Source organism: Haliaeetus albicilla, chromosome 9 (genome assembly GCF_947461875.1).
Source record: "Haliaeetus albicilla chromosome 9, bHalAlb1.1, whole genome shotgun sequence".
Classification (NCBI taxonomy): Eukaryota; Metazoa; Chordata; class Aves; order Accipitriformes; family Accipitridae; genus Haliaeetus; species Haliaeetus albicilla.
In genome coordinates, this window is record NC_091491.1 from 6,199,067 (window position 1) to 6,222,658 (window position 23,592).

Genomic DNA, 23,592 nt, shown 5'->3' on the forward strand with positions numbered 1-23,592 from the left:
ATCTCTGACTGGTGCACTGGCACCCCACTGCCCTCAATAAAAGGGATCACAGATGTCCCGGCATGTCCCCAATGCCAATTGATGTAGGGAGAACAGATCTGTCTTTGCACTTGCTGTGATTTGTGGCTGTTCCCTTGTGCATCTGAGGCTGGGATGTTGGGATCCGTGTTGTGCATCCCCTGTCCCTGCCTGAGTCTGGCTCCTGGCTGCAGTGAGCTTCCTCAGCTCTCACATCTTGTATTTGCAGTTCAGCCACAAGAGGTGGAGCAGGAGGATGAGGAGGATGACATCAAGGTCTCCGCCTTGCCCCAGGACCTGAAGGAGCTGCTTCCCAGTGTGAAGGTCTGGTCGGACTGGATGCTCGGCCACCCGGACACCTGGAATCCTCCTCCGACCTCTCTTGAGCTCCCCAAACAGTACGTGCAACCTCTGGTCTGTCTTCTGGTGTCTGCTCCCTCCCTGGGCTCCTTGTGCCACCTTTCCCCCTCGCTCCTGCTTATTCCTGGCTGTGGCACTCTGACCTGAGCACCCAGGAGAGGCTCACTGCGCAAGGGATATCTGGGGGGGGCTTGTTGCCCTAGGTGACACAGTGATTTTTTCATTGATGCGTGGGTGGGCTGAAGTGTCTCTGAGGGGGCCTGACAGGTGCCCTTTGCTTCCGTGCGTTAGAAGATGGCCCATAAGCTGGATTTTTACCTTCTGCTGAGGATGTGCATCTGCTGTTGTTGGGATACGTCTCCTTCGTGTGCTCTGCTGGCCCAGCCAGCTGAACAGGCAGGGCCTTCCTCTCTGCAGGAGGGAAGTCCATTTCCAGCATAAACATTTTGTTGCCTTTTTTTGACTGAATCAGGGCAACCTTGGTCAGGCTGGGCTGGCCTGGAGCAGCTTGCCTGTTCCTGGAGCTCCAAAAGTCACCTCCCCTCTGCTTCAGAAACAGTTTGTCTCTACCCCTGCAACGCACAAAAGGGTTAATTTTCTAAACTGGCCGATTCCAGCCCATTAGTCCATAATGCGGACTAGGCAATTTGCATATTTTTGGACAGAAAATCGAGTGAAGGGGCCAAGTATGGAGTATGCGAAACAGTGTCTGAGCATGCTCCGTAGCTGCTTTCCCGCAGGATTTTCCATCTGCCTCCGGTACTCCGGATCCAGAGCCTGAAATCACGTCTTATTGTTAATCCAAAGGAGCCAGAACCCAGGGTGATGGGAAGGCGCATTAAGAGTAATCCAGCAAAGTGGCTTAACCATTAATGGGTCCCTGCTCCGTGCGTCAGGTCCAGTCCTGCTCTCCTAGTTTATTGCCTCTTACTCCAGTTCTTTTTCATTTGGCTGAGGAAATGGAAATCTCACACAGGAAGTTCTGGGCCTCATTTTGTGGAGATGGAGTCTGTTTTCTGTTTGTCGGCTGCTCGGTGTGGGACCGCTGCCTGCTCATGTGAACTGCTGCCCATCTTTGGGCAGGAACTCAAACTGGGATCCGTCACGTGAGCCCGCGTGCACCAATCCCCCCTTCCCCTCGCGCTGCCTGCGCAGGGAGCCGCCGAGCCCTTGGCGACGGGCAGCCTCGAGATGGAATTTCTGATCGGGTTTGCGCAGCCAGTGCTCGGCGCCTTCCCCGGGACGAGCGGCCTCCCCCTCCTGCGGGGCGAGGGGCTGCGTCCCCCCCGGGGCTGCCGGAGCAGGTGCGGGCTCCCGCTTGCCCGTCGAGGCAGGAGAAGGCAGTGATGGCAGCCCACCCCATGGCATGGCGGCGGGTGGCTCTTTGGCTATGGGTTGGGGGGCTTTACTCCGCAAGTTCCTGGTCTGCTTGGCCATGGAATGAGGGTCTTCATCTTGTAGCAGAGGCCCAACTGCTTCCCCACCTTGCTCCCTCCACGGAGGCTGGTGGAGTAGCCCCTCCTGTCCCATCCATGCCCTTACTCTGGGGCATGGGCAGCCTTCCTCGTGTTGGCTCCCAGCTCCTCCACCCTGGTGCTCTTTGGCTCACCAGGAGCATCTGTCTTACCCATGGCGAGGAGACAGGCTGCTCTTTCAGCCCAGACCTCTTGTGTTGACCCGGCATTGCGTGGCCGGGTTTTGGTGGTCCGGGACTCTGGGACAGCAGCAGCTGAGCTTCCCTGGAGGTGCAGGTAGTGACGAGTAGCAGGGAGCCAGCTCCGCTCTCGGACACAACCTGGGACCTGCAACGTTTTCCCTGGAGGTGGGAAAGGAAAAGGGAAGCACTGGGTTACCGTTTCAGCTCTCTATTGACACAAACCTGCTGTCTGCCCTGGGGCTGTTCAGTAACCAGGTGAAGTCACTGAGTCTGGGGCTTTAGATAGGAGCAGCTTCAAAGAAGTCTAGAAGTAAAACATGGGTCAGAGTAGCAGGCATGTTGGAGTAAGCCAAGGTTTATGAGCAGGGTGAGCTCAGGAGCAGGGAGAGCGTGCGAGGAGCAAGTGCAGATGCCAAGTTGCAGAACCGAGTAAGGGGCCTGTGCCACTTCATGCGTGCTCTGTGCCTCATGGCAGCGGGACGTGCTGCGAGGTCCTCAACATTGCCAGTGGAGAAGCTGGCTGGACATGCTGAAACTGCCTCCCAGCTCTCTGCAGCTATTGCTTTCATCACCCCTCATGGTGGCGTGGGCACAGAAAAGGGACAGTAAAAAAGCCCTGAAGCACAGAAGCACCCTGCAAGGATGCCACGAATGTGCTAAAGCTTCTGGAAAAACCAGGCCCCGTACCCACCTGGCAGCCCACTAGGAGCAAAGGCCTGGCCCAGAGCTTGCATCAAAGTGCAGCTCATCCAGGGCCAGCACTGCTGCCAGAATGACGGCCTGGGCTCGGGGCCAGCGAGGCAGCTTGTCAAGACTCTGCCAGAGCCTAGGGCCTGGGCTGCCGGGGCTATACATCCCGAGGCCTGCGCTCACGCTACGTTCACCATGTTCACGATTGCTCGTTCTTAGTAGGGGAGAGAGCTGGGGGACTTTGAGAACGTCTAAACTCAGCCCAGCTGTGGCAGTTGGTTTATTGCTTTCAGCTGGTACTTGAACCCGGGTCCTGGTCTTGGAGTCTTTCCCAGGTTTAATCCCCGGAGCTTTCTCTGCAGCTGTATGACACTGCGCTGACCCCGAATGAGGATAGGAAAATAGAAACGGTGCCAAGCCAGAGTCTCTTTTTCATTTGGAGTCTGGCTGTCTGCCCATGACCAGGGTTACATAATGGGAAACATAGCTGGGGCTCTGGAGAGCCCGCGTTTCACCACGCTGCCCAGACCTTCGCGTTCTGATGCTATATATCTTCCTAATTGTAGCTCGGATGCATTTATCACACTGCTGGATTTGAGTCCTTACAATAAAAAAAAAAAAACACCCCACACCGAATTCCTCAGCTCGCTGCTTTCCCCCTTGGACAGAGGCGGAGGGAAAGGTGTGAGGGGTGAGCGCTGCCACGAGCCACAGAGGATTGGGCTCTGTGGAGTGGGATGGGAGGCTTGAGGGGGCTATATCTTTGGGGTTCTTTTCTTGGCAGGGGCTTGGGAATGGACCTCGGCTCCTGGCAGGCATCCTTTCCCTAGCTGGGGGTTCAGTGGTCCCGAATTCCACCTGAATGAGAAGCTCCAGCTTTCCACAAAACCACCCCCTCCTTGGTCTGCTGCACTCATCCAGCTCTTAGCCACACCTGCACGGTCACCATGGCTCAGGGGATGCACTGGGATGTGTTTTCAGGCCAGAAAGCCATAGAGAGGCAAGAGGCTGCCTGAATCCCTCTCCTGGGGGTGCTGTGTGTATTTGAGAGATGGAGGGTGTCCTTCCCCTCTACATATTTGGGGGAGGGGGGCAGCGAGCTTTCTGTGGCTCTTTTCTCAGGTGTTCCCAGAATAGGAACTAAACTTCGCCGTGGACATCTCTGCTTCAGAACAGCAGTGTCCTGTGGCTTGGGTATTGTGTGTCTGGACTGGGTGTTCCTAGGTCTTCTAGCAGCAAGCCACAGTCATTTCTGTATCTTAAAATGAATTTATATCTGCACGTTTCATGGCAAACATTGCGTTGACGTCTGAGCAGAGGGTCGTTTAAAGCGGTTGCACTGCCATGCAACCGGGTTGGCAAAGCGTCTTTCAGACCAACTGTACCCAGGAGTAATTTGCAGAGATTAGGCTGTAAAAGGAGGGAGTCCTGGGGAGAGAGGAGCAGGGTGGATCTCCTAAGGCAGAGATATTAGCAGCAGATGGGGCAAAAGGCAGATCTCCAAGGAAGCTGCAGTCGTTCAAGTGAATCCATCTCCTTTTGGGACATATGGCGGTGAAGAGGGCTGGGCAGGGGAGAGCAAAGCTTCTCTTTGCTCTACTTTCTTGCTGCAATGAATCCGTTGCTAAATGAAGCGCAAGAATCGATGGGGAAGCTGCTGGCTAGACAGACAAACTGCCGCAGGGCTGACCCTGGTGAATCTGCGCTCCTTCCACACTGGAGCGAAGGGCCTCTCGGTTTGTGGAGACTGTCTGCAAGCATTTAAAAATGGTTAATTTAAACCAAGTATTAAATTAAATCCAAAAGCTCTGAGCACATTCTAGAGCTTACCTTCCCAGAGAGATCTGCCAGATCGCTCTCATCACATCGCTCTTGCGGAGAAGTGTCACTGAGATGGCAGCTCCCACTGGGAGAGATGGACAGAGTCTTGGACAGGGGTGCCAAGACGTTGCTGGAGTTTGCTGGAGACTAAATGGAAAATCCCTTTTGCAGATCTCAGCCTTAGCTAGTAATGCTGGCCACCAGAGTTTCCTTATCGAGACATCAAAGCGAGGATTCAGAGGTGTCTCAGTAGTGTAAACCTGGCTGAGAATGAAGGTAAAGTTGAGCAAAGCAGAAGCCAAAAGTCTCTGTGGAGAAGGGGGCTGTGGTGCAGCAGAGGCTGGCTGGGAGGAGACTGCACCTCTCCCAGGGAGGAGAGCGTCCCTCTAACTCCGAAGGCAGGTTCCCAGCAGAGGAATGGGTTTATGGGTGCCCAGCTGGCCAAAGGGACCATGTGCAGGGCAGTGTGGGGGAAATCATTGGTGCCACGGGGCAGAGGGGCTGTGAGCACCTTGTCCCCGCTCTGGGCAGCTGTGTCTGAGTCCAGGGCGAGGTTGGTGAACACCTTTTCGGGAGAGCTCCCACCGCCAACCCCTTTTGTTCCTTGCAGAGGAGCTGCTTTTAGTTCAGCTTTGCCTGGGCCGCGAGAGAGGAAATCCAGGAGGGGGATGCGGAGCACTTTGTACGGCGGTGCGGGAGCTGGGGTGGGCACCGGCGCCGTCTCGCACCGAGAGCCGGTGGGTGCGCGTCGCCCGGCCCCGGGAGCACGTGAGCCCGAGGCGTTTGCCATCTGCACGGCAGCGCGGCTCTTGGCGGCTGGGGAACACAATGCAGGGCTTCTTCTGCGCCGCGCTTTCCGGGTTTGTTCTGCAGCTGTGGAGTTTGAATGTTAGTGTTTAAACAAGCTGGTATTACACAGGAAATGGCCACCTCCACAGGCCCCTGCAGGCTTGTAACATGGGGTCATTGTGCTTGATATTAATCACCAGGCAGCCCGCGCCCCCGGTGAGGATGGTGGCTTACGCCAGAGCGCCGCGCAGCACCGCGGCTGGCGGGGATTGGGCGAGTGTCAGGCTCGCCCCAGCACCCTCTGCTCTCCCTGGGCTTCGACGCATGCCTTTTGCCTTGCGGTGATGCGTGCCCATCAGGGGCATCCGTCTTTGCAAGGAGCCATCCTCACGCCGCCCCGGCCTCGCTGGGGCCATGTTCTGCCCCGGGGCCGTGCTCCAGCCCGAGCGCTCGGCTGCGCACTTGCGCGGCGCTTTCACCGTTGCCTGGCCGGGCTGCGTCCTGTCGGCGTGCAGCTGGGCTGCGCTCACACTGACAGCTACATTAAACCTGGAATCCTGAGGCAATAAAAAAGAAATTAACTCTTATTTTTTTTTCCTGTCCTAGTGGAATAAGCAAATGTAAATGTGTCTGTAGGGAAGTGAATGAACCCCCGTTCTGAGGAAAGACCTCGTGCTAACCCCCTTCTCGCTTCCTCGGTTAAAAGCTCTGGGAGCCTCGTCCCTGTACCTGGGAGCTGCGTGCCTGGGCTCGGTGTCAGTAATTCGGGGCCTCCCTCCGCAGAGGGATACCGAAGCCGTGGCACTGTGCATACGCAGCACTTCCAGGCACCTGGGCCTGCCTCGGCTTTGCGGAGAGGCTCCGGCTCCGCAGCGATGTTGGGTGACATAAGCCAGAAACGCCTGGAGGTGGCCACGGTGTCGTCCTGGGAAGAGGCAGTGGGGAGAAGGCGCCTGACGGGACTCCCCGAGTGTTGTGCGACCTTCTAGGGCGAGTGCGTGTCCCAGCAGGAGATCCACGGGGCCGTACGGTGTCGGCATGAGCTGTTAGCCCTCGCTGGCTTTGCCGGTGGGTAGCAGCCAGTAAATGACCTTGGTGGTGCCAGTGCTGGGCGATGCATTGCAGAGGAGGAGCTGCACGCGAGGGGAAGGCAGAAAATTGTCAGACCTGCTCTCTGTGGTGCCACCTCTGTGTTGCAGGAAAAAAACTAAAGCAGAAACGCCAACACCACCTTCTTTGTTGGTTTTTTGAAGGCTCTGCAAGGTGCTGCATGTGAGAGGGTGCTGCCCGGCTGCCGGCCACTGCCGCAGAGCTGCTCGGGGTTGCATTGCAAGCGAGATCTTGATACCTGGGGAGCCAGCACAGTCTGTGGTTTGACTGAAGGAAGCCCAGGGTGGAAACCTAACACATCCAGTGCAAGTGACAGATGTGGCAAGGCACTGAGAAGCTGTAGGGAGCTGAGGATGAAGGGGATAAAGTGACAGGGACTGTTCTCGTGCTCAGGGGGTGGTGAGGGGCTGCCCTGCCTGGCAGTGCTGCCAGAGGGGCTGTGGGCTGGGGGCAGGCAGCCACGGGGGGAGAGGAGAGGGGACCGCTGGGCTGGGTGGCGGCAAGGGTGTTAGCAGCGTCAGCTCGGCGACTGTTCACGTGGCGTTTTTCTGACTTTGGGTGCCAAGCCCTGTGGAGGGAGATGGCTCCCTGTACTTCATCTGTGCTGCTCCTTCACCCCGCTGCCACCCCTGCCCTGCTGCAGATCCCAGTCCTGCCCAGCATCCTACCGCTGCCCCTTGCCTCCCTCCCACCCTCGCTGGTCATCTCCATCCCCTGCCTGCAGATCTGTTTCTTGGGGAATACAGGCAAGGTCTCTGCAATGTGTTTCTTTGCCTTCTCCTCCACCCTGGCCCCATCCACCTGGTTGTCTCAGCCCCCCGGGAACGTCCTCTGCATCAGTACCTGTCCCCAACACCCCCGCGCGCTCATTCCCCGGCGGTTGCAGGCGCTCTCCCAGTTCCTCTCCCCTGCTGATGCCTTGCAGCCTCTGCACCTCCTTCGTCCAAGCCGAGCCCGCTCTGGCAGGGCCCCACCAGTGCTATGTGACCGGACTCAGGCAGCCGAGCCCAGTTGCCAGCAGGGCACTGGGGGAGGGCTGAGCCTCCCAAGCCCTGTGCATCTCCCATGGGCAGAGCTCGCCTTGGAGGTGGCCCAGAGCAGCCCTATCACATCCGGTGCTTGTCTCTGCAGCCTGGGCCGGAGGATAAACTATCAGGGCTGTGGGGCAGTGGATCATTCCTCTTATTATTTTCTTCTTTTGCAGATAGGGGTCGTGGAAAGTTCAGTTCCTTTTAACCCTCGCAGCTCTGTTTATTTTCCAGCTGGTAGCACAAACGCAGCGTTTCCCATTACATCACAAAGGGCCTCGGACAGATCCCTCCGAAAAACGTGTTGCAACTGTTTATTTTTTTCCATATTTAAACATTTCTGACAGCCAGACCTGGCTGAGCCAAGCGATGGAGCTTTGTGAATGAACCCAGCTCCTGGTGTCTGTGCCCAGAGGGCTTTGAAGGACCTCTTTTCTTCTGCAGCATTCGGGCTGGGGCTGGCTTAGGGACGTGGGCGACTCTGCGTTACATGTGTGCTGATTACGTGCCGGGCTTTGATTAATGGCTCCTCATTCTGCCTGGCTCCCAGGACACTCTTGAAAACAAGATGTTTCATTTCAGTGTGCTTTCCTGGTACATTGATTCCCGTAAATAACCGAGTGCAGACTCTGTCCACCTGGAGCAGTTCAAAGAGCAGGGGGCCTCCCTCCAGCCCTGGGCTGCCTCGGGCCACACCGGTCACCGCTGCACCCCTGGTGATACTGGCTTCCCTGCGCTTTTCGGTGCGCCAGAGGTGCGGGCTGGAGGAGCAGCCCTCCTTACTGCCACCAGAAGCAGCTCAGCCCCAGTTTCCCCTATCCCCTACTTTCATCCTAGTTTATGCACTAAAAATCCACCTCTCTGAGTGCTTTTAGAACCAAGAGGAAGAAATGCAGTATGAGGCAGCCTGGTCGGCTGCAGTGCCCCTGTACTTGTTGCCTGCTTCCCCCGCACTGGCCCTATCTGGGGTGCTGGGCCCTCCCCAGGGTGTGCTCCGTGATGGGGATGCACAGAGAGCGGTCCAGGGCTGCTGGTGGCCTTGTGTTTGCACCAGGCTCCCCGCACGGCACTGTCGCGCTGGGAAGGTGAGACACCGCAGAAGCAGCTTTGCAGGTCACTTGCAAGTGTTGAAACCGTGGCCAGAAGCAAAACACGGCTTAACCCTCTGTGGCTGGGGTTTAACTAAAAAAAACCCTCTGTGCTTTAGAGCATGGCCACAGCACGTGGTCACAGCAGATAACAGCTGTGCGAAGGAGAGGGTGCCCCGGGCTGGGCTGGAGTCCCCCAGGTGCCGCTTTTGCCCCGACAGCAGTGCGGGTGTTCGGTCTGTCCTCCCAGCAGGCTTTAAAATTGAGTAACAAGCATCATTTCTCCCATCTGGAACGAGCTGGGCTCCTGCTGGCACTGCACGGGGAAGCTGATTCCCACGCGTGTGCCAGCTTGGGAGCGGGCAGAGGTGGGCAGAGCAGCGGGAAGGGCGAGATCCCGGGAGCCGTCCCCATCCAGGGGGACGGGGTGGTTGGTGTCGGCGCTGGCGGGCGAGGGTTACGAGCCCTCCTGGGTTCCGTGCCAGCGCAGCTGTGCCTGGAGCCCTCCCGGTGGGGTAGGTTAGTAGCGGTGGTGGCGTGCCTCGCCTCGCCTCACCTCTCTGGTATTCGCTGCAGCATTGCAGGCAACTCCCAACGCATTCCAGCCCCGAATTGCTCACGTCTCTCCTCGTTCTCCCAGGGTCTCAGTAGATGTGTGGGCGACGCTGGCTGACTTCTGTAACATACTGACCACAGTGAATCAGTCGGAGGTGCCCTTGTACAAGGACCCAGATGACGACCTTACCCTGCTTAGCCTGGAAGAGGATCGGCTGCTCTCGGGCTTCGTTCCCCTGCTGGTCGCCCCCCAGGAGCCCTGCTACGTGGAGAGGACCTCGGACAAGGTCAGCAGTAGGCCAAACATCCCCCCTCGATTCCTCCAGACTTTTATTCTTGGGAAGTTTTCTGTGCAAACGGAACACGATTAAGTCATTGAGAAGGGTGTTAAGGGAAAATATCGACCTTTCAGCCGCTGACATCCAGCTCTGTGTCATGAAAACCCCTCTCGACTTCCTCTGGTGTGTGTGTGCTCGCTGGCATGTTGTATATACGATCATTTCCTCACTTGTTTAAATAGTGCAGCTTGTGTTGGCAGTGCTCTCAGTGCACTCCAAATGGTTTGCATCATGCTTAAAGCACCCTCCCCCTCCCCCCGGCCACAAAACTCTGCCTTAGGAAGGCAGCCAGGACTTTTTTCCTTCTCTAAAGAGGAGAGTGATAAATAGGTGACTAGAGAGAAGCAGACACCATGTGTTAACGTACAAAAGGCTTTTAGGAATATGAAGCATTCCCCACTGCCCGCTCTCTATTTTCCTTTCTTTGCTCTAGGAGCCCATTCTAGCCTGAACTTTCCTTTGGCTGTTTGTTTTTAGAATAATGAAATCAGTTCCCTTGTTGATGTGGGGTTTTGGGTCTGCTCTCTGCCACCACCTGGCCAGAAGGGACCTGGGGGCTGCACTTGGATAACGTGTCTGAACCTGATGGGGGATGGAAGAGGCACAATGGCATTTGTTTTGCACGCCCTTGGAGGCACGGCAGGATAAGAGTGGCTCTCAACAGTTTCCTGCTTGGAGGCAGAATCGCAGCACCAGAAATGCTGCTCATCTGGGAAGCTGCGGCGTTGCCTCCCCAGGCGGTTGGTGCTATGAGGGAAGTGGAGATGCAGAGGCTGGTTTCTGTGGAGAGCCTGCATGTGATGGTGGCAACATGCCTTCCCATGTGTCAATTCTTCTTGACGTTTTCCTGAAGTGATGGTGAGAAATTTAGGACCTTTGTCAGAGAGGGACCCAAGAGGTGTGAATTTCTGTTTCACTTCTCTGTCTGGCCAGCCTGTGCTCACAGTACTGCCCATGGCAGAGGAGCACAGGGTCCCAGTAAAACTTGAGAGCTCTCATGGTTTGGGGAAGCACCTTAGTCTAGGAAGTCACTGTGGAAAAATGGATTTTCAAGGCTCTATTTGAAGGGCTTAAAATTACAAGCATGTGGTTGCATTGCTGCCCTAAGGTAGCCCGTTCACGCAGTGTGTGTTGTGGCCTCACTGGTGTTCTGCTGGGGACAGTCCCAGTGCCTCACTCTCGATGCAGGGACTCTTTTCCCAGCAGCCACCAAGCAGAGCCCCCAGCAGGCAGGTGAGGTGGCTGGGCAGCTCGGTCTGGTGCCCCATAACGTGTGGGAGCCGCTCGGTATTCCCTAAACTCTGCCTCTTCTAACCACAGACCGGTTTATTCGGAGTGCCATCTACCTGCCCTGCCAGGCACTTGCACTCATGTGTGTAAAAGAAGAGGCGTATCTTTGTCCCATAGCTACGCCTGAGCTTCTGAGCTTTCTCACTGTTCTGGCTCCCTTTGGTTCTGGTGCTTTATAAAGAAACTGTACAACACCACTGGCAGGAGCTGGTGCCCTTTGCAGCTCAGCAGCAGCCACCCAAGCATCCAGGATTATCAGGCACAGTGGTACCAGCTCAGCTCTGCTGAAAAGGCAACACAGATCCCAGAGAGAGCTAGGCCTGGCTGTGTCTGTCCCCGCTTTCTTTCTTTTTTTTTTTTTTTTTTCCGCCTCTGTGGGTCTTGTTTGGTTTGAAAGTAGCTGACTTTGGAACCGTGATCCCACCCAGCAGGCTGGCGTGTTCGCTTGTGCTTGTGCAGGTCTGAGCCCCTGTTGTGTGCTGGTTGTGTTGTGCTGTCTCTGCCTTACACACCAAACACATCGCACGGAGGTAGACAGAGGAATCCACTGGTACCAGCACTACCTGCGACGTGCTGAGCAGAAACAATGGTTTCTGCAAGGTCTCTTCTCAATCCAGTATTGATCAGTGTTTTCATTAATGGTCAGACTGGTGAAACAGCAGGTGTGCATATTCACTTTGCAGAGGACACTCAAGAGGGTTAAGGGGAGGCCAGTGAGACAGAGCAGAAATCTCAAAAGCCTGACTTCCAAGAAGGGACTGGAAGAGCTGGGGCTTTTTAGTCTAGAGGAAGTTTGGGGAAAATGCAGTAAGCTGTTGCAGAGAGGAGTAGAACAAGCTGTCCTCCAGGTCCATGATGAAAAGCACAGGAAGGAATGGGCATAAATTGCAGCAAAATAGATTAAGACTAGACTTCAGGAAAGGCTTCATACCTTTGGGTAGTTAAGCACTTGAAAGCAGCCTCCTTAGCAATTCTGCAGAATCTCTTCAACCTTGGAGATTTTTAAAAGCAGGCTGGGTGGCTCTCTGAAGTACAACTTGGGTAGAGGTGAATGCCTTGGAAAAGGAGGCAAAGTGACCTCTTTGGACGCTCTTACCGCATTTTCTGTGATTCAGTAATACTGTAGAAGGGGATTGGAGTGGCAGCTGCGTCATTACAGTCAAATGACTACCTTGTTCCGCAAATCTTCTCCTCCTGTAGTATTAATGACGTGAATTATTTGACTCTCCAGAAGTGGAGTATTGGAGAAGGCAGTGCAGACCAAGTCAGGAAGGTAAGACTGAGAGGCATGAACTCATATGCCTTTCACAAGTGACTGTGAGCAAAATGCAAAAAGACACTTCCCTGCAAAGAAGTCCCCAGTCTGACTTAACCGGGGGATCCTTGTGTGCGGTCCCCAGTCCACCATCTGCTCCCTGCCCTCCTTTTAGCGTGCAGAGCCCAGCTGAATCTGACTCCTCAGCAGATGCATCTCTGGGCTGTTTGCAGTGGAAGGGTGCCGTGTCTGTGCTGAGTATGGTGGCACGAAGGGATCTGTGTCCCTGAGCCTCAATCAGGCAGGCACCGCAGCAGAGCACCTCTGGCATGTACCACATCTAGCCGCGTTGCAGGAACTTTCCCATTTGCGTGCTCCTTGTTGGCTGACAATTGACTGAGCTGCGAGCAGGTGAGAAATGGTTTTTCTGTGCAGTGAGAACTGTCTTTCCTGTGCTGGCTTTTCATTGCTTTTTAGCAGGAGTTATTTTTCTGCACTCAATTTCTTTCTCTTGCGTTCTCAGTCTTGGCCCAGTTTTCAGCCCAAGTTCCTGACAGTCCTTTGCTGGAGAGGCAAAGAAGATGTATGACTCTTTATATGGCACCCTGAGAATGTCTTGAGGGCTAGGAGGAGGGTTCTGGTATGCCAGAGTGGCTCTGGGAACCTCACTGTGGTACCTTTCCTATCACTTGCATGGCTAGGAAGAGGCAGTTGGCTTTCTACTGCAAGGATAATATCTCTTCTTGCTTGCTGATGCTCCAAATCCTTACCCGATGCTTTTGCACCATAGTTTTTTAATGAATTTGTAAAATTTCGGAGGAAAGGAATCTGTTGAAAGGCAAGACTGGAGAGTATTGGGCTTAAAATGGTGTTAGGTTATTGGCTCCACCAAGAGGATGGTTGTTTTGTAAGCTATATAGGACAAACACTGTGCTTCCCACTTTTTGTTCCCCACGTCCCATTTAGCAGATGGAGTGCAGTATTCAGCCAGAGTTTCTCAGCAAGTTTTTGAGCATTTGGCCTGGCTCTTATTTTGAGTGAAAATGTTCTGACTCCGTTTGTTGCCATGAAGCTGTGCGTTCGGATTCCTGCTGGAGCCAGTGTGACACTTAGAGCTTCCCATCGTCTCTTGCACTGTCATTGAAGCTGTAACCAACAAAAGCTGGCTCCAGGGTGAGCATAACTTGGTGATGTTTTCCTGGGTGTATGTTGGGCAGATATCCATTGCAGCTTGTGTGATGGAACACCATCGAACGTACCAGTCAACAGCAAACTATGCAGCCTGGTGCCTGAGCTGTCAGACTGTGTCTGCAGCGTTTGCAGCTGAAGGAGACGCTGCCAGGACCTCGTTCACCCAGTGTTGTACCCAAGGCAAGAGCAGGGAACAGCAGCACGGCTGAGTTAAGGTTCAGGAAGAAGGAAAGTAACAACTGGGCGTTCATCAGGTGGTGCGTGGTGCTGCTGCGGGGGACTTGTAATGGAAAAACACTTGGGTTGTGTTGAGGTTAAAGCAAGTCCTAGTGATGGTGCATCTGAGCTGTGTGCGGGTCTGTTCTTGTGCAGCGCTGGGAACCTGGGGTATGTCTTGGTTTCCTCAGCTCTCACTGAATCCTGTTGTCTCAAGAGCATCCTGCTCTGCAGTGGCCCCGTGGAGCTGGCGGCAAGGCTGGAAGAGGGCTGCAGATCGCCTGGCACAGAGCAGAGCAGGGAGGTCCTTCTCATCTATGCAGGCACATGGCATCACTGATTGCCCCCACCCCTGCAAGCTCTGCATCACCCAAGCCTGTGCCTGCAGCACGCACTCTGCCACACACCCCAGCCAGGGAGATGTGGAGGAGAAAGTGTTAATGTCCCTTCCCACAATAAACCTCTCTGCATGGGGGGTCCTGAAACCTGAGCCTCTCTCTCCTCCCCCAGCCCTGACACACGTTAATAAAAGGTTTTTAAACGCCAATAAAAAGGCAGCAGCCCCAGCTCACCAGGTCCGGGGCCCAGGGTCCTTGGGAAGGCACTTCACAAATGTGTTTTTTGCATTTTCAGGCTTTTGGCTGGTGAATAAGATTGAGGAGAAATACTCCTTCCCCTGATAACAATACAGTGAGACGCAGGATCAGCAGTGTGTGGATTAAAACCAGACGGTGCATGATTAATACATATGCTTATAGGGCTAGTCACTGTGGTTCCCTCCTCTCAAACAGAAAGGCACTTTTTTTCCCCTCATGTGCATGCTGATGTGTGGAGTGGACTGTCTCAGATACTCACCACTCAGCTAGTCTCAACCCTGTCTCACCTCACCAGGCAAATGAAAGCCCTAAAATGCAAGGCTCTGAAAAATAACTAGCAATATTTTACTGACCCAGACCTACAAACTGGGTACTGCATGGCTCCTCCAGCTCCAGGGTGGCCAGTTAGCTTCCCGCACTTGGTGCCGTTCTTGTTTCACAAGTACTTGCTTCCTGCTATTTGCACTGCTCACCTGTCAGTGCAGATAGCCTAAAATCCAAGCTTGGTTCTCCTTAGAAAACAGAAATCTCTTTCGTCTCTACCGTCCAGCCCAGGTGGACGGTCCAAATTTGACCCTCTCTCTAGTTGCCCCAACATACTGTAGATGAGCAGAGCTAGTAACCTTTGAATTAGCTATGTAGGAGCTAATTATGATTTAGGCTTGGGCTAAAATTAGTCCTGTCTTGTTATTCACTTTACTTATTTATGGTATTTCAGTCTTCTTAAGACTTGTAGATATCTCTTGGCAATGTGTAGTCATGTCTGATGCTTCTTGGAAAGGAAGCCCCAGGTTTAAAAGCCCAGGAGGAATAGCTGTCAGAGTGACCGGGCTCTGTCGTGCCTCTAAACACCAGACATTTGTCCTTTCCAAGACCTAATGACTCCTGGGATGTCAGGGATGAAATCCACATTAGAGTGGCTGCACTACAGTGATTCTGGGAGGGCTTGCAAGGCATCGGAGGAAGGGTAGCAAGACCAGAACTCTGAGAGCACAAACTCTTTGTAAGCAGAGAGAAAACCCCAGTGAGCAAATGTAACTGTTTTCTCAGCATCCTTTCCACATTCCCATTCCATAGCCTTGGAGCATCTCCCTCCAGCTGGCAGGCAAATGCACTCAGCCCATGAGAGCGAGAGCTTCCAGCTTGGAGTTTGGTCCAGAGAGGAAAAGGGAAACTGTGAGCAGAGATCGGAGCCCCAAGTAGGAGAGTCCAAGGAGGAGTCATCCTTGAAAAACTCCTTCCATTCCTGCCTGCCTCGGTTTCCAAACAAGCAGTGAAAGATCCCTGCCACAGGCAGCCCTGCTCGGAGCGGTGACTTGGCAGGAGCTGGCAGCCCCGAGGCGGCAGAGTTAGAAATGTTTACATTTTCTGACCAGTATCTGAACTCCATCCCAGCCTCGACCTTCCCTTTCATGTGGTGCCTTTGGATTGTAAAAGGCAATTAGGCTAAATTATGGGCCATGTTGGAAGATGATGTCATTGGGTGATGGAGGAGAGGCTGGATTTTATGCCACCACAAAGGTAGCGCGCAGAATATCACCTGCTTTGAACTCCTCATCCATCCCTGACATTTCCTTGAACCACAAGTGCCAGGGACTGCGTGAACACAACGGGAACCTCCCTCTGCGTTTGCCAGGTGTCATTAGCACAGTGGGAAGTGTCAAGCCGAGTCCGTGTCTCCAGGTGTGGGTGGGAGGGTACACTGGTGTCTGTTGTGCTGTTTTAAACGTACCTTCATAGAAATGGGCATAAGTGCTGTCCTTGTGACCGCTGCTGGATCTCCTAGGGCTGTGCAAGGCATTCTCCAGAGAGATATTCTCTTCATTTATCATTTGGTTTCAATTTTTAATCACTCTTTAAGCTAAGAGAGTTTTGAGCATATTCTTAAAACTGCATTTCCCCAGCTGAAGGTGAAGGGAACTCATGGCAAACAAGCACTAGCGCTGCACGAGGACACTGAATACAGCCCTGGAGAAATCCGCAATGTGGAATAATAGTTCAGGCTCTTAAAAGGGGGAGGTGGGTTTAAAAAAAAAAAATACTGCAATAAATCTAGCGAGTGGAATCTGAGGGAAATGATCCCATCTGGAAAACTCCAGTGCTGGTACTGCTGAAGGCTTAAGGAGCGATGCAGATCGCAAAAAGAAAACCCTGCAGTCTGAGGATGACAGGCTTCTTAATTGATGTCCATTGCAACTGGTACTCTGCCAGTTTATGTTGGCGACCTTCCAGCGTGCTGTAATTTTGGGGCCAGGTGTGAAGCATTTCTGTTCCATCTTGTTCCCAAGCACCTACAGAAGCCTCACACATCTCACTTGAGGCTGCAGCCCTGTAGGAAACAGCTGTACAGGTATAGGTGAAAGGAAATGTCACAGCTGGGCTTGGAGTACTCCCCCGTGCCTTGCCTAGGGCTCTGTTTGGGGGGGCTGCTCTCCTCCTGCTGTGCTGGGTTTGGGGAGGTGGCCACTGTCACAGGCACACCTGCCTGTCTGTCAGCAAGGTGCTTTGAACATCGTGGAGCTTCTGGGAAGAATGTACAGGTCAGAAACCTCCTCTTCAAAGAGGAGCCCACGGTGGTGTGCGTCAGTTCTGGAAGTGGGGAATCCAGCCTGGGAGAGCCCTGGATGCTGGCAAGGTGGGGGAGCTGCAGCCATCTCCTCTGGTCTCTTCTCCCTTGGGAAACTACAGGGAAATTTCCAAGGGAACAAGAGCAGGTCTTGTAGAAAGCACCAAGCCTTGATTTTGAAAGGCTGAGAACCCATCGGGATCTTCAGCAAATTGTCGCAGGAGCCAATTTCAATCGCTGTTAAAAACATACGTTATTTCCAGGCTAAATTTGTTTTGTTTCGATTTCCACTAGTTGAATTTTGCTGTAGGTTGGGAAGCCATCTGTTGCTGCCCTGACCCCAATATATAAATGTGTCCCAAGTCCCTCCATCCCCATCCTCTTTCGAGAAGTCAAATAGATGGACTGAGAGACGTGACGGTCTCTTGGGCGTGGTTTGGATCCCTGGAGCCATTCTCATGGTGCTTCCGAGCTGTGGCTGTCCAGGCTCGATGTGTTGCTCTGTGAGCTGCTGTACCAGCTTGTAAGGAGGAGGTGACTGCTGTGCTCTGCTGCTCTCCTCCACACCCACCAGACGTTACCAGCGTCCTGCAGCCTTTGCTGCTAGAGGCACAACTTTGCATTTAGCTGTATTACACAGCGTGGTGTTTGCTCGTGAGTAGGCAACTGAGCAATTTTGAGTTTTTCGTCCGTTGGTGAATTGCTCTCTTCAAAGATTGGGAGGGTGGGAGACGGTGTCTAATCTGCAGGCTTTATCGGTAAAAGTTTTCTTTGTCCAGGTCACTGAACCTATTGTTAAGTAGCATAAGCCCAAGCAAGCTTCCCCGCGGCCCCGCCAGGACTGCCCTCCTGTTTACACTGACATTTTAAGACCTCGTTGACCAGATTTTAATCCAGTCCGTATCCTGTGCACTGCAGTCTCTGGGGCATACTAGCTTTTCACGTCCTCTCGTCCCAGCAATGCAGAGTGCTCAGGCTGAGGACAACCGCCTGCCTGATGACGCACAGCCGTGGCATCGAGCTGCAGAAACAGTGTTGAAGGCAGCAGGGGTTCAAAGCTGTGCAGCTACTTTGCCACAGCCAAGTGCTAACAGATCCAAAGCCCTGGCCAGGCAGGCATGATGGTGAGGAGGTGCAGATTTAACAGTACCTCCAGTCTGGCACCCCTCTGCAGAGCTGGGGTCCTGCTGCTTTGCCTCTGTCCGGAAGCTGAGGGCTGGTGTGTGAGAACTGCAGTCTCACTATGAGGTGAGGAACCACCTGCCAACGTGTTAAGATCCAGTTACACATGTTCTCTTAATGCTCCTGTTAGTGAGCACGAGAGTGGCTTTGTGGTCTGGACGCGGCTTGCAGGGAAGTACGAGGTGCTGCCTTCCAGGCAGCCCCATCTCTTGGAGGGGAAGTGGGGAGGGAAGAGCAAGCAGTTGGTGGAAACAACCTTCCCTACTCCTGAGATGCCTCTTTCCTGGCGTGTGGAGCGAGCGAGCAATACCCCAGTGCATGGGGAAGCTGTGGGGGATTTGCTCAAGAGGCTCGTGACGCTTCCATCCCTTCCTCCACTGCCTTCCCCCAGCCTTGGATCCACCTCTGCCTCTCCTCCAGGCTCGCCTTGGACAGGGCGCTTTAGCCATTGCATCGGCTCCAAGTGAATCAGGCAGCCTGGGCGTGAGCTGTGCACATGTACCAGCACGTGTGCGGTTCCTCAGCCAGCGCTGCACAGTTTGGCTCTGGTGTCAGCAAAAGGCTCTTTTAAAGTGTTTTCTGGAAGTGTGATGTGATCATCAGCTCAAGGCAGAGACTGACAGGATGCATCAGCCTTGTCCCATGCCTGGTTTCAGGCGGTGCTGGATCTTTTCGTGCGGATCAGATGATGCTCGTTGTCAAACATCCTTGCTTCTGTCATCGTCAGGCCAGGTTTATGTAATGAGGTGGAAAACTTATTTGCGTTCAGTCCTTTTGTCCTAAAAGCTGCCTCCAGAGGTTCAGCACAGACTCTTGGGAAACAGGAAATGTCCTATTCAAGAAACTCGCTGACCTCGTGTTCCCGGAGTTGGCATCAGTGGAGTGACCTAGGAAAGGAGAGTCAAACCATGAAGTCTCCTGTGCAGCACCTCCTTGGCATATGCTGCATACACCTTTCGCTTCCCTTGGGGTTTTTCAGCAGGTAACTGCCTCGCTTCTGCCGCACTGGCACCCTAATGGCACAAAACCTGCCATGTCTTGGCTGGACATCAGGCCCAGATAGTGCATGGCGCTGGCTATAAAAGAGGTATTCACCATGACTTTAGTGTACTCAGAATGACATATTAGAGTCCAGACCTTGTGGAATTTGCTGATTAGTCTGTAAGTGTATTGAAAGGCCTCATTAAAACACCATTAATGCTGGATCCCCTCGCAATGAGCCATCTCTTATTGCTATCCAGAGAAACTCTGAGGAAATGGAAAGGCTGCTCTGGCTGGCCGACCCTGTCCCTGGGCATGAAGCGTGGCCTTGCCTCGGACAGTCTTTGTGGTGCTCAAGAGTTAATGTGGTGCTTCTGAATGTGTGTGGGGTCTCTTGGACTCGGTTTTGCCTGTTTGCCTCATGCTTTGCCAGCTGGATATGCCGCCACCGCTCAGACTCTGCACTCTGGTACTAAACTCAGTCCTTGACCTGACTCTTCGTCTCTGCCTGTGGCTTAGCTTCGGGGGTGACCCTGTTTCACAGCACTATTTTGTCTTTGACTAAGTGAAATGCTTAAAACATCCCTGCTGAAGATGACGACGGCTGTGGTATCCACCAACACAGCTATTGGAAGGACCTCAGGAAACCTGAAAAAAGACCCAATTAATAACTCCTCATTGTTATCCTGAATAAGAAAGATCCACGTCCTGGGAAGCTTGCCAGAGAAGTGGACGGGGTGGAATGCAGGGAGTGGTCAGCCCAAATAACAGATGGGGATCTACTCTGTCTCTACGGGAGACGGAAGGTGACCTCTGTCATTGAGCTTGGAGTCTGCTCCCCACATTTCTGCTCCCAGCCGGACCTCGCGTTGTTTTTGTGGATGCCAAATCCGTCTGCCAGTGCTGGGCTGAGTCTGGGCGAGCATGGAGAGCCCAGCTTCTGCGGCAGGCTGAAGCTGTAACCCTCGGTGTCCTCATGCTGTCACATCCCAAATCGGAAAGAGAAGACACCACCGCGGTCTTATTTATTGTTTTCTTTTCTCACCGTCATTGAAGTCAGAGCGCTTCCCAGGCATTAATGAATGTATCTCCACAACACGCTATGACAGAAGGAAAAGCAATTTCCTTGTTAGAGATTGGCAACAGAGGTACGCGAGGCTGAGGGACTGACCCAGGTCCCACAGGAAACCTTAGCTTCAGGATGAGAACAAACCCCTGATACCCAGGATTTCAGGCTAGTGCCTCAGCCCCAGGCCACCCGCGTCCCTTAGGAAGATGATGGGGTACTAAGTGAAGGTTCACTGGGAAGCGTTAAAATTCTTCCCAAACATAGGCCTCGCATGAGCAACATTACTGCTGCTGGTCTGACTGTATCTGTGGTGGGACATTAAAAATGCTGGATATTTAATCCAGATACTTTAATCAAAATTTTCCCCATAACGTATTTGCATATATTTCCTTAAACACAAGGTAAAACCCATAATTTATTTAAATTAACAAAATTTGCCATAACATTTTGCATACCAGCATTTCACATAAAGCATTTTCTCCACCATATGTACAAATATTTGTCTATAAGTGTATATATTATGAATAGCGACAATAATAGTATTTATTTCTAGTTTTTGTTGATTTATTTTTTTTAAACTTTCCCAAAACTTCACTGTACTTGGGATAGGTAGTTGCATACATAAACACAAATTCTTAGCATGAAGACAGATGTGTTCTCTGAGGTCTGAGAAGCTACTGCCTACCTGGTCTGTTCAGTTTGTGAACAACAGAACAGATTTACGTTTTGGTTCCATATTTATCTTAAGCATAAATGATGTAATGTTTATTATAGCATCCATTGTTATTGAAGGAAAGAGATTTATGTCTATAGACAGAAGATGATGGAGTTTGCTACGTCCTTCTAATGCTGTATGAGTTCATCTGATACCTGGTCCGTGCACGTTTCCTATAGAGAAGTGGCCACAGAGCAGCGCTTCCAGAGTGCATCAGGGACATGCCTGCTGATGTGCATTTTTTTGGATTTGACACAGTGACCTACCAGCAGCCAGTGACGTACTGCATTTCTGGTGTTGAAGTCACTTTTGAAGATCATGCTTGCACTCTTAAGTCATCCAGGTGCTTCTTGAACTTGTACCCATTGCCAGCTTATATTGTTAGCTCCCTCAAGGACCAGCAACTTTTTTTAGTACAGCATCTGTCCTAATGAACAAAGATTTGATCAACACTGATCTGAGCTTTGCAGAAACCTGATGGATGAAATGCTCTTATCCGTCCAGGCCATGGGAGCTCAATTGGCTCAGCAGTTGGCTGTTTTCACACCCATAGCTGCAACCTCCTTTAGACATGAGCATCCTCACCAACTTTCCTGTGACTTGGGAGTTGCTCGCTAGTGACTGCCCTGACATGGGAAAGGAGTGATCGTCCAGGTATCAGCATGGAGGGACACCTCATGTTTTGGAAGTATGTAGTACCTGCTAAATGTACGAGAGGCTTAATCACATGGGAAATGCTGGGGTTATAAAGATAAATCCTTGTAGGCTAGAGAGCTGGAAGGGAGTTGTGTGGATGGATTTGGCTAGGTGAGAATGGGAACAGATATCTGTATGGATGCATTGGTTGATTGTATCATTGTAAGTGTGTAGATGGAGCAGTTGCTAAACAGAAAACTGGGCAAAGAGGTGGAATTGCTGGCTGGGGACAGCAAGGGGCTCGCAGCTTCGAATGTACCAGCAAGTCACAGTGTGTTGCTGACCTCTGCGACGAGGAACCGTCTCCCATGCAATAGCTGGCCATCGCTGTGGGAAAGTTGGAGCCTGATTTCCAGGCCATTACCTGCCTAATTCTGTGTCAGTGAAAGTCTCGTGTAGCTCTTGGCTGGTTTAGAGACTGAACGCCCAAGGGCAGCATTTCTGAAGGTTGCATGAATGATCGGGATGAGATGACAGAAATGCAGTCAGTGTGAGCAGCTGCTGCTCTCCGCATTCCCTGCCCATGGCACGCTCGGGAGGGGTGTTGGCTTTTTGTGGCACGAGTGGGACTGGTTTGCTGTCAGCAATGCGCAGGAGGACTTCAGGATCCATTCATGCTTGTTCTTCTTGATGTCCTCTGCCTTTTTGTTCCCAATAGTCAGGTGAAAGTTGTTCAGCTGGCAGGGTGGCACCTTCAGGTTGCTTAAGCATACAAAGCTTGGCTTGGCTGATGCCTGTATTCTGTGGGGCGTGGAGCATGCCTTCCTCCCCTGGAAGGATCTGAGCATCTTCAGTGCTTAACCTGTGGAGGTAGCAGAGCCCTCATCATGGCTACTCTTTGCTCCCCAGCATCTCTGGCCATCCTCCCCTTTTCAGGTTAAAAAACATCACTGTGGACAACGGTTTATTTAAATGAGTTACTTAATGTTTTCTGTGGGTTTTTTTGTCTAAAATGAAACATCTTGGCATGGTGGAATGTGAGGACAAGAGAGAATTTGCTGGAACTTCTGAGAGACTTAGCCTGTATGTGCTAATCGGATATAATTTCTGCCCTGCCATGTCTCTCCTCATACAGACTGAAGTGCATGGGCTGTTCCTTGTCATGATGAAATCCTCAAAGCCTGGTTTAGATGGCTTCAGGGCAGTCTCGTGATGAAGAGGAAGCCTGGTAGACTGTTAACCCCTCAGAGATGCACTAAGTTCTCCCATCCTGTGTTGGGCAGTGCCACCCCTTCCTGCAGGCACCTCGCTCCTCCTGTAGCTCATGGATCTCCTGTTCCCTTGGGCAGGATTCCCACTTTTCAGCTCTTCCCAGATTTCACCTCGGTTTCCCCCTTTTTAATAGGAATGCTTGGCCTCTTGCACTCAGACTCGGGGAGGAGCAGCTCGTTTCTGTAGCTGGCCTGGTGCCAGATGTCATCACTTCAGGCAGTGCCACGCTGCACATCTTCAGCAGTTTGAAATGGAGAGACAGAGAGAGACAGATAAGATCAGCAGCTTTAGGTGATGGCATTGTTTCAAATAAACCATGCATGACCCAAAGCTTCCACTTCAAATGGGGAATGAAATTGCTTCATCCTTTGACAGCTTGCTCCATGAAAGAAATTTATCTTCACTTAATTGCTTTAGATCCCAAGAGGCTGTGTACAGTAATTTCTAGGAGATAATTATATCAAATTAAAAAAATATGTGACTATCCGACTGCTGAGCATGAATGCAGTGGCCAGAGAGCAGGAAGGAAAGAGGCACCACATCTGACTCATGCTCACAGGTTATCGCTTCCTCTCCTTCTCGTGGTCCGCAGGCATGGCACTTGGAGACCACAGGAGATTCTGTCTGCGAGGGACTGGGTGCTGACGTGCTGAGCAGGGTGCTTGGAGCCGGGAATCCTGCTCTCCCAGAGCTTCTTCAGGATCCTGCCTTTGCTTCCCTGCTGGGGCATGGCAGGGACTTCCATCACCCATACCTTGTCACTTGTGGACAGTAAGCCTCGCCAGGCAGAGCTTGGCAGTGCCTTTATCCGGTTAGTTCTCCTGTGTAGTTGTACGCTAATGCTGAGGAACAAGAAAGCTTGTTGATTTAAAAACATGTATATTTAGAAGCAGAGTGTAAACTTCCTGCCCAGGCTGGGATTGGATTCTTGACTATGTTTGAGTTTCCAGTTTTCATTTCCTTTGCCCTCATACTTAACATTGTGTATCTCCCAGAGTGTGCCCCAGACTAATCTCTCCTTAACCCTCCCTCGCCCCACATTTTTCTCTCATTATTTGCACATCAGTTCCAGTTCTTCCAGGAAGCAGCATATCTCCTGATTGTCACTCCATGCCATGGCTGAGCCTGGGCTCCTGCAGGTCTCCTCCATCCCTCTGGAAGTGACCTCA

The 23,592-nt window shown here is 52.5% G+C and overlaps 1 protein-coding gene across 3 annotated transcripts in view; it reads left to right on the top strand.

Annotated features, from left to right (window-relative positions):
* The window catches only part of SMG6 (SMG6 nonsense mediated mRNA decay factor), a 119,296-nt gene that overhangs the window by 59,731 nt on the left and 35,973 nt on the right, over positions 1 to 23,592 (top strand). For all 3 annotated transcript variants that reach the window (XM_069791240.1, XM_069791238.1, XM_069791239.1), the window contains exons 12-13: positions 248 to 416; positions 9,202 to 9,403. In XM_069791240.1, the coding sequence (XP_069647341.1) occupies positions 248 to 416; positions 9,202 to 9,403 (371 nt within the window). The remainder of the gene's footprint in view (positions 1 to 247; positions 417 to 9,201; positions 9,404 to 23,592) is intronic.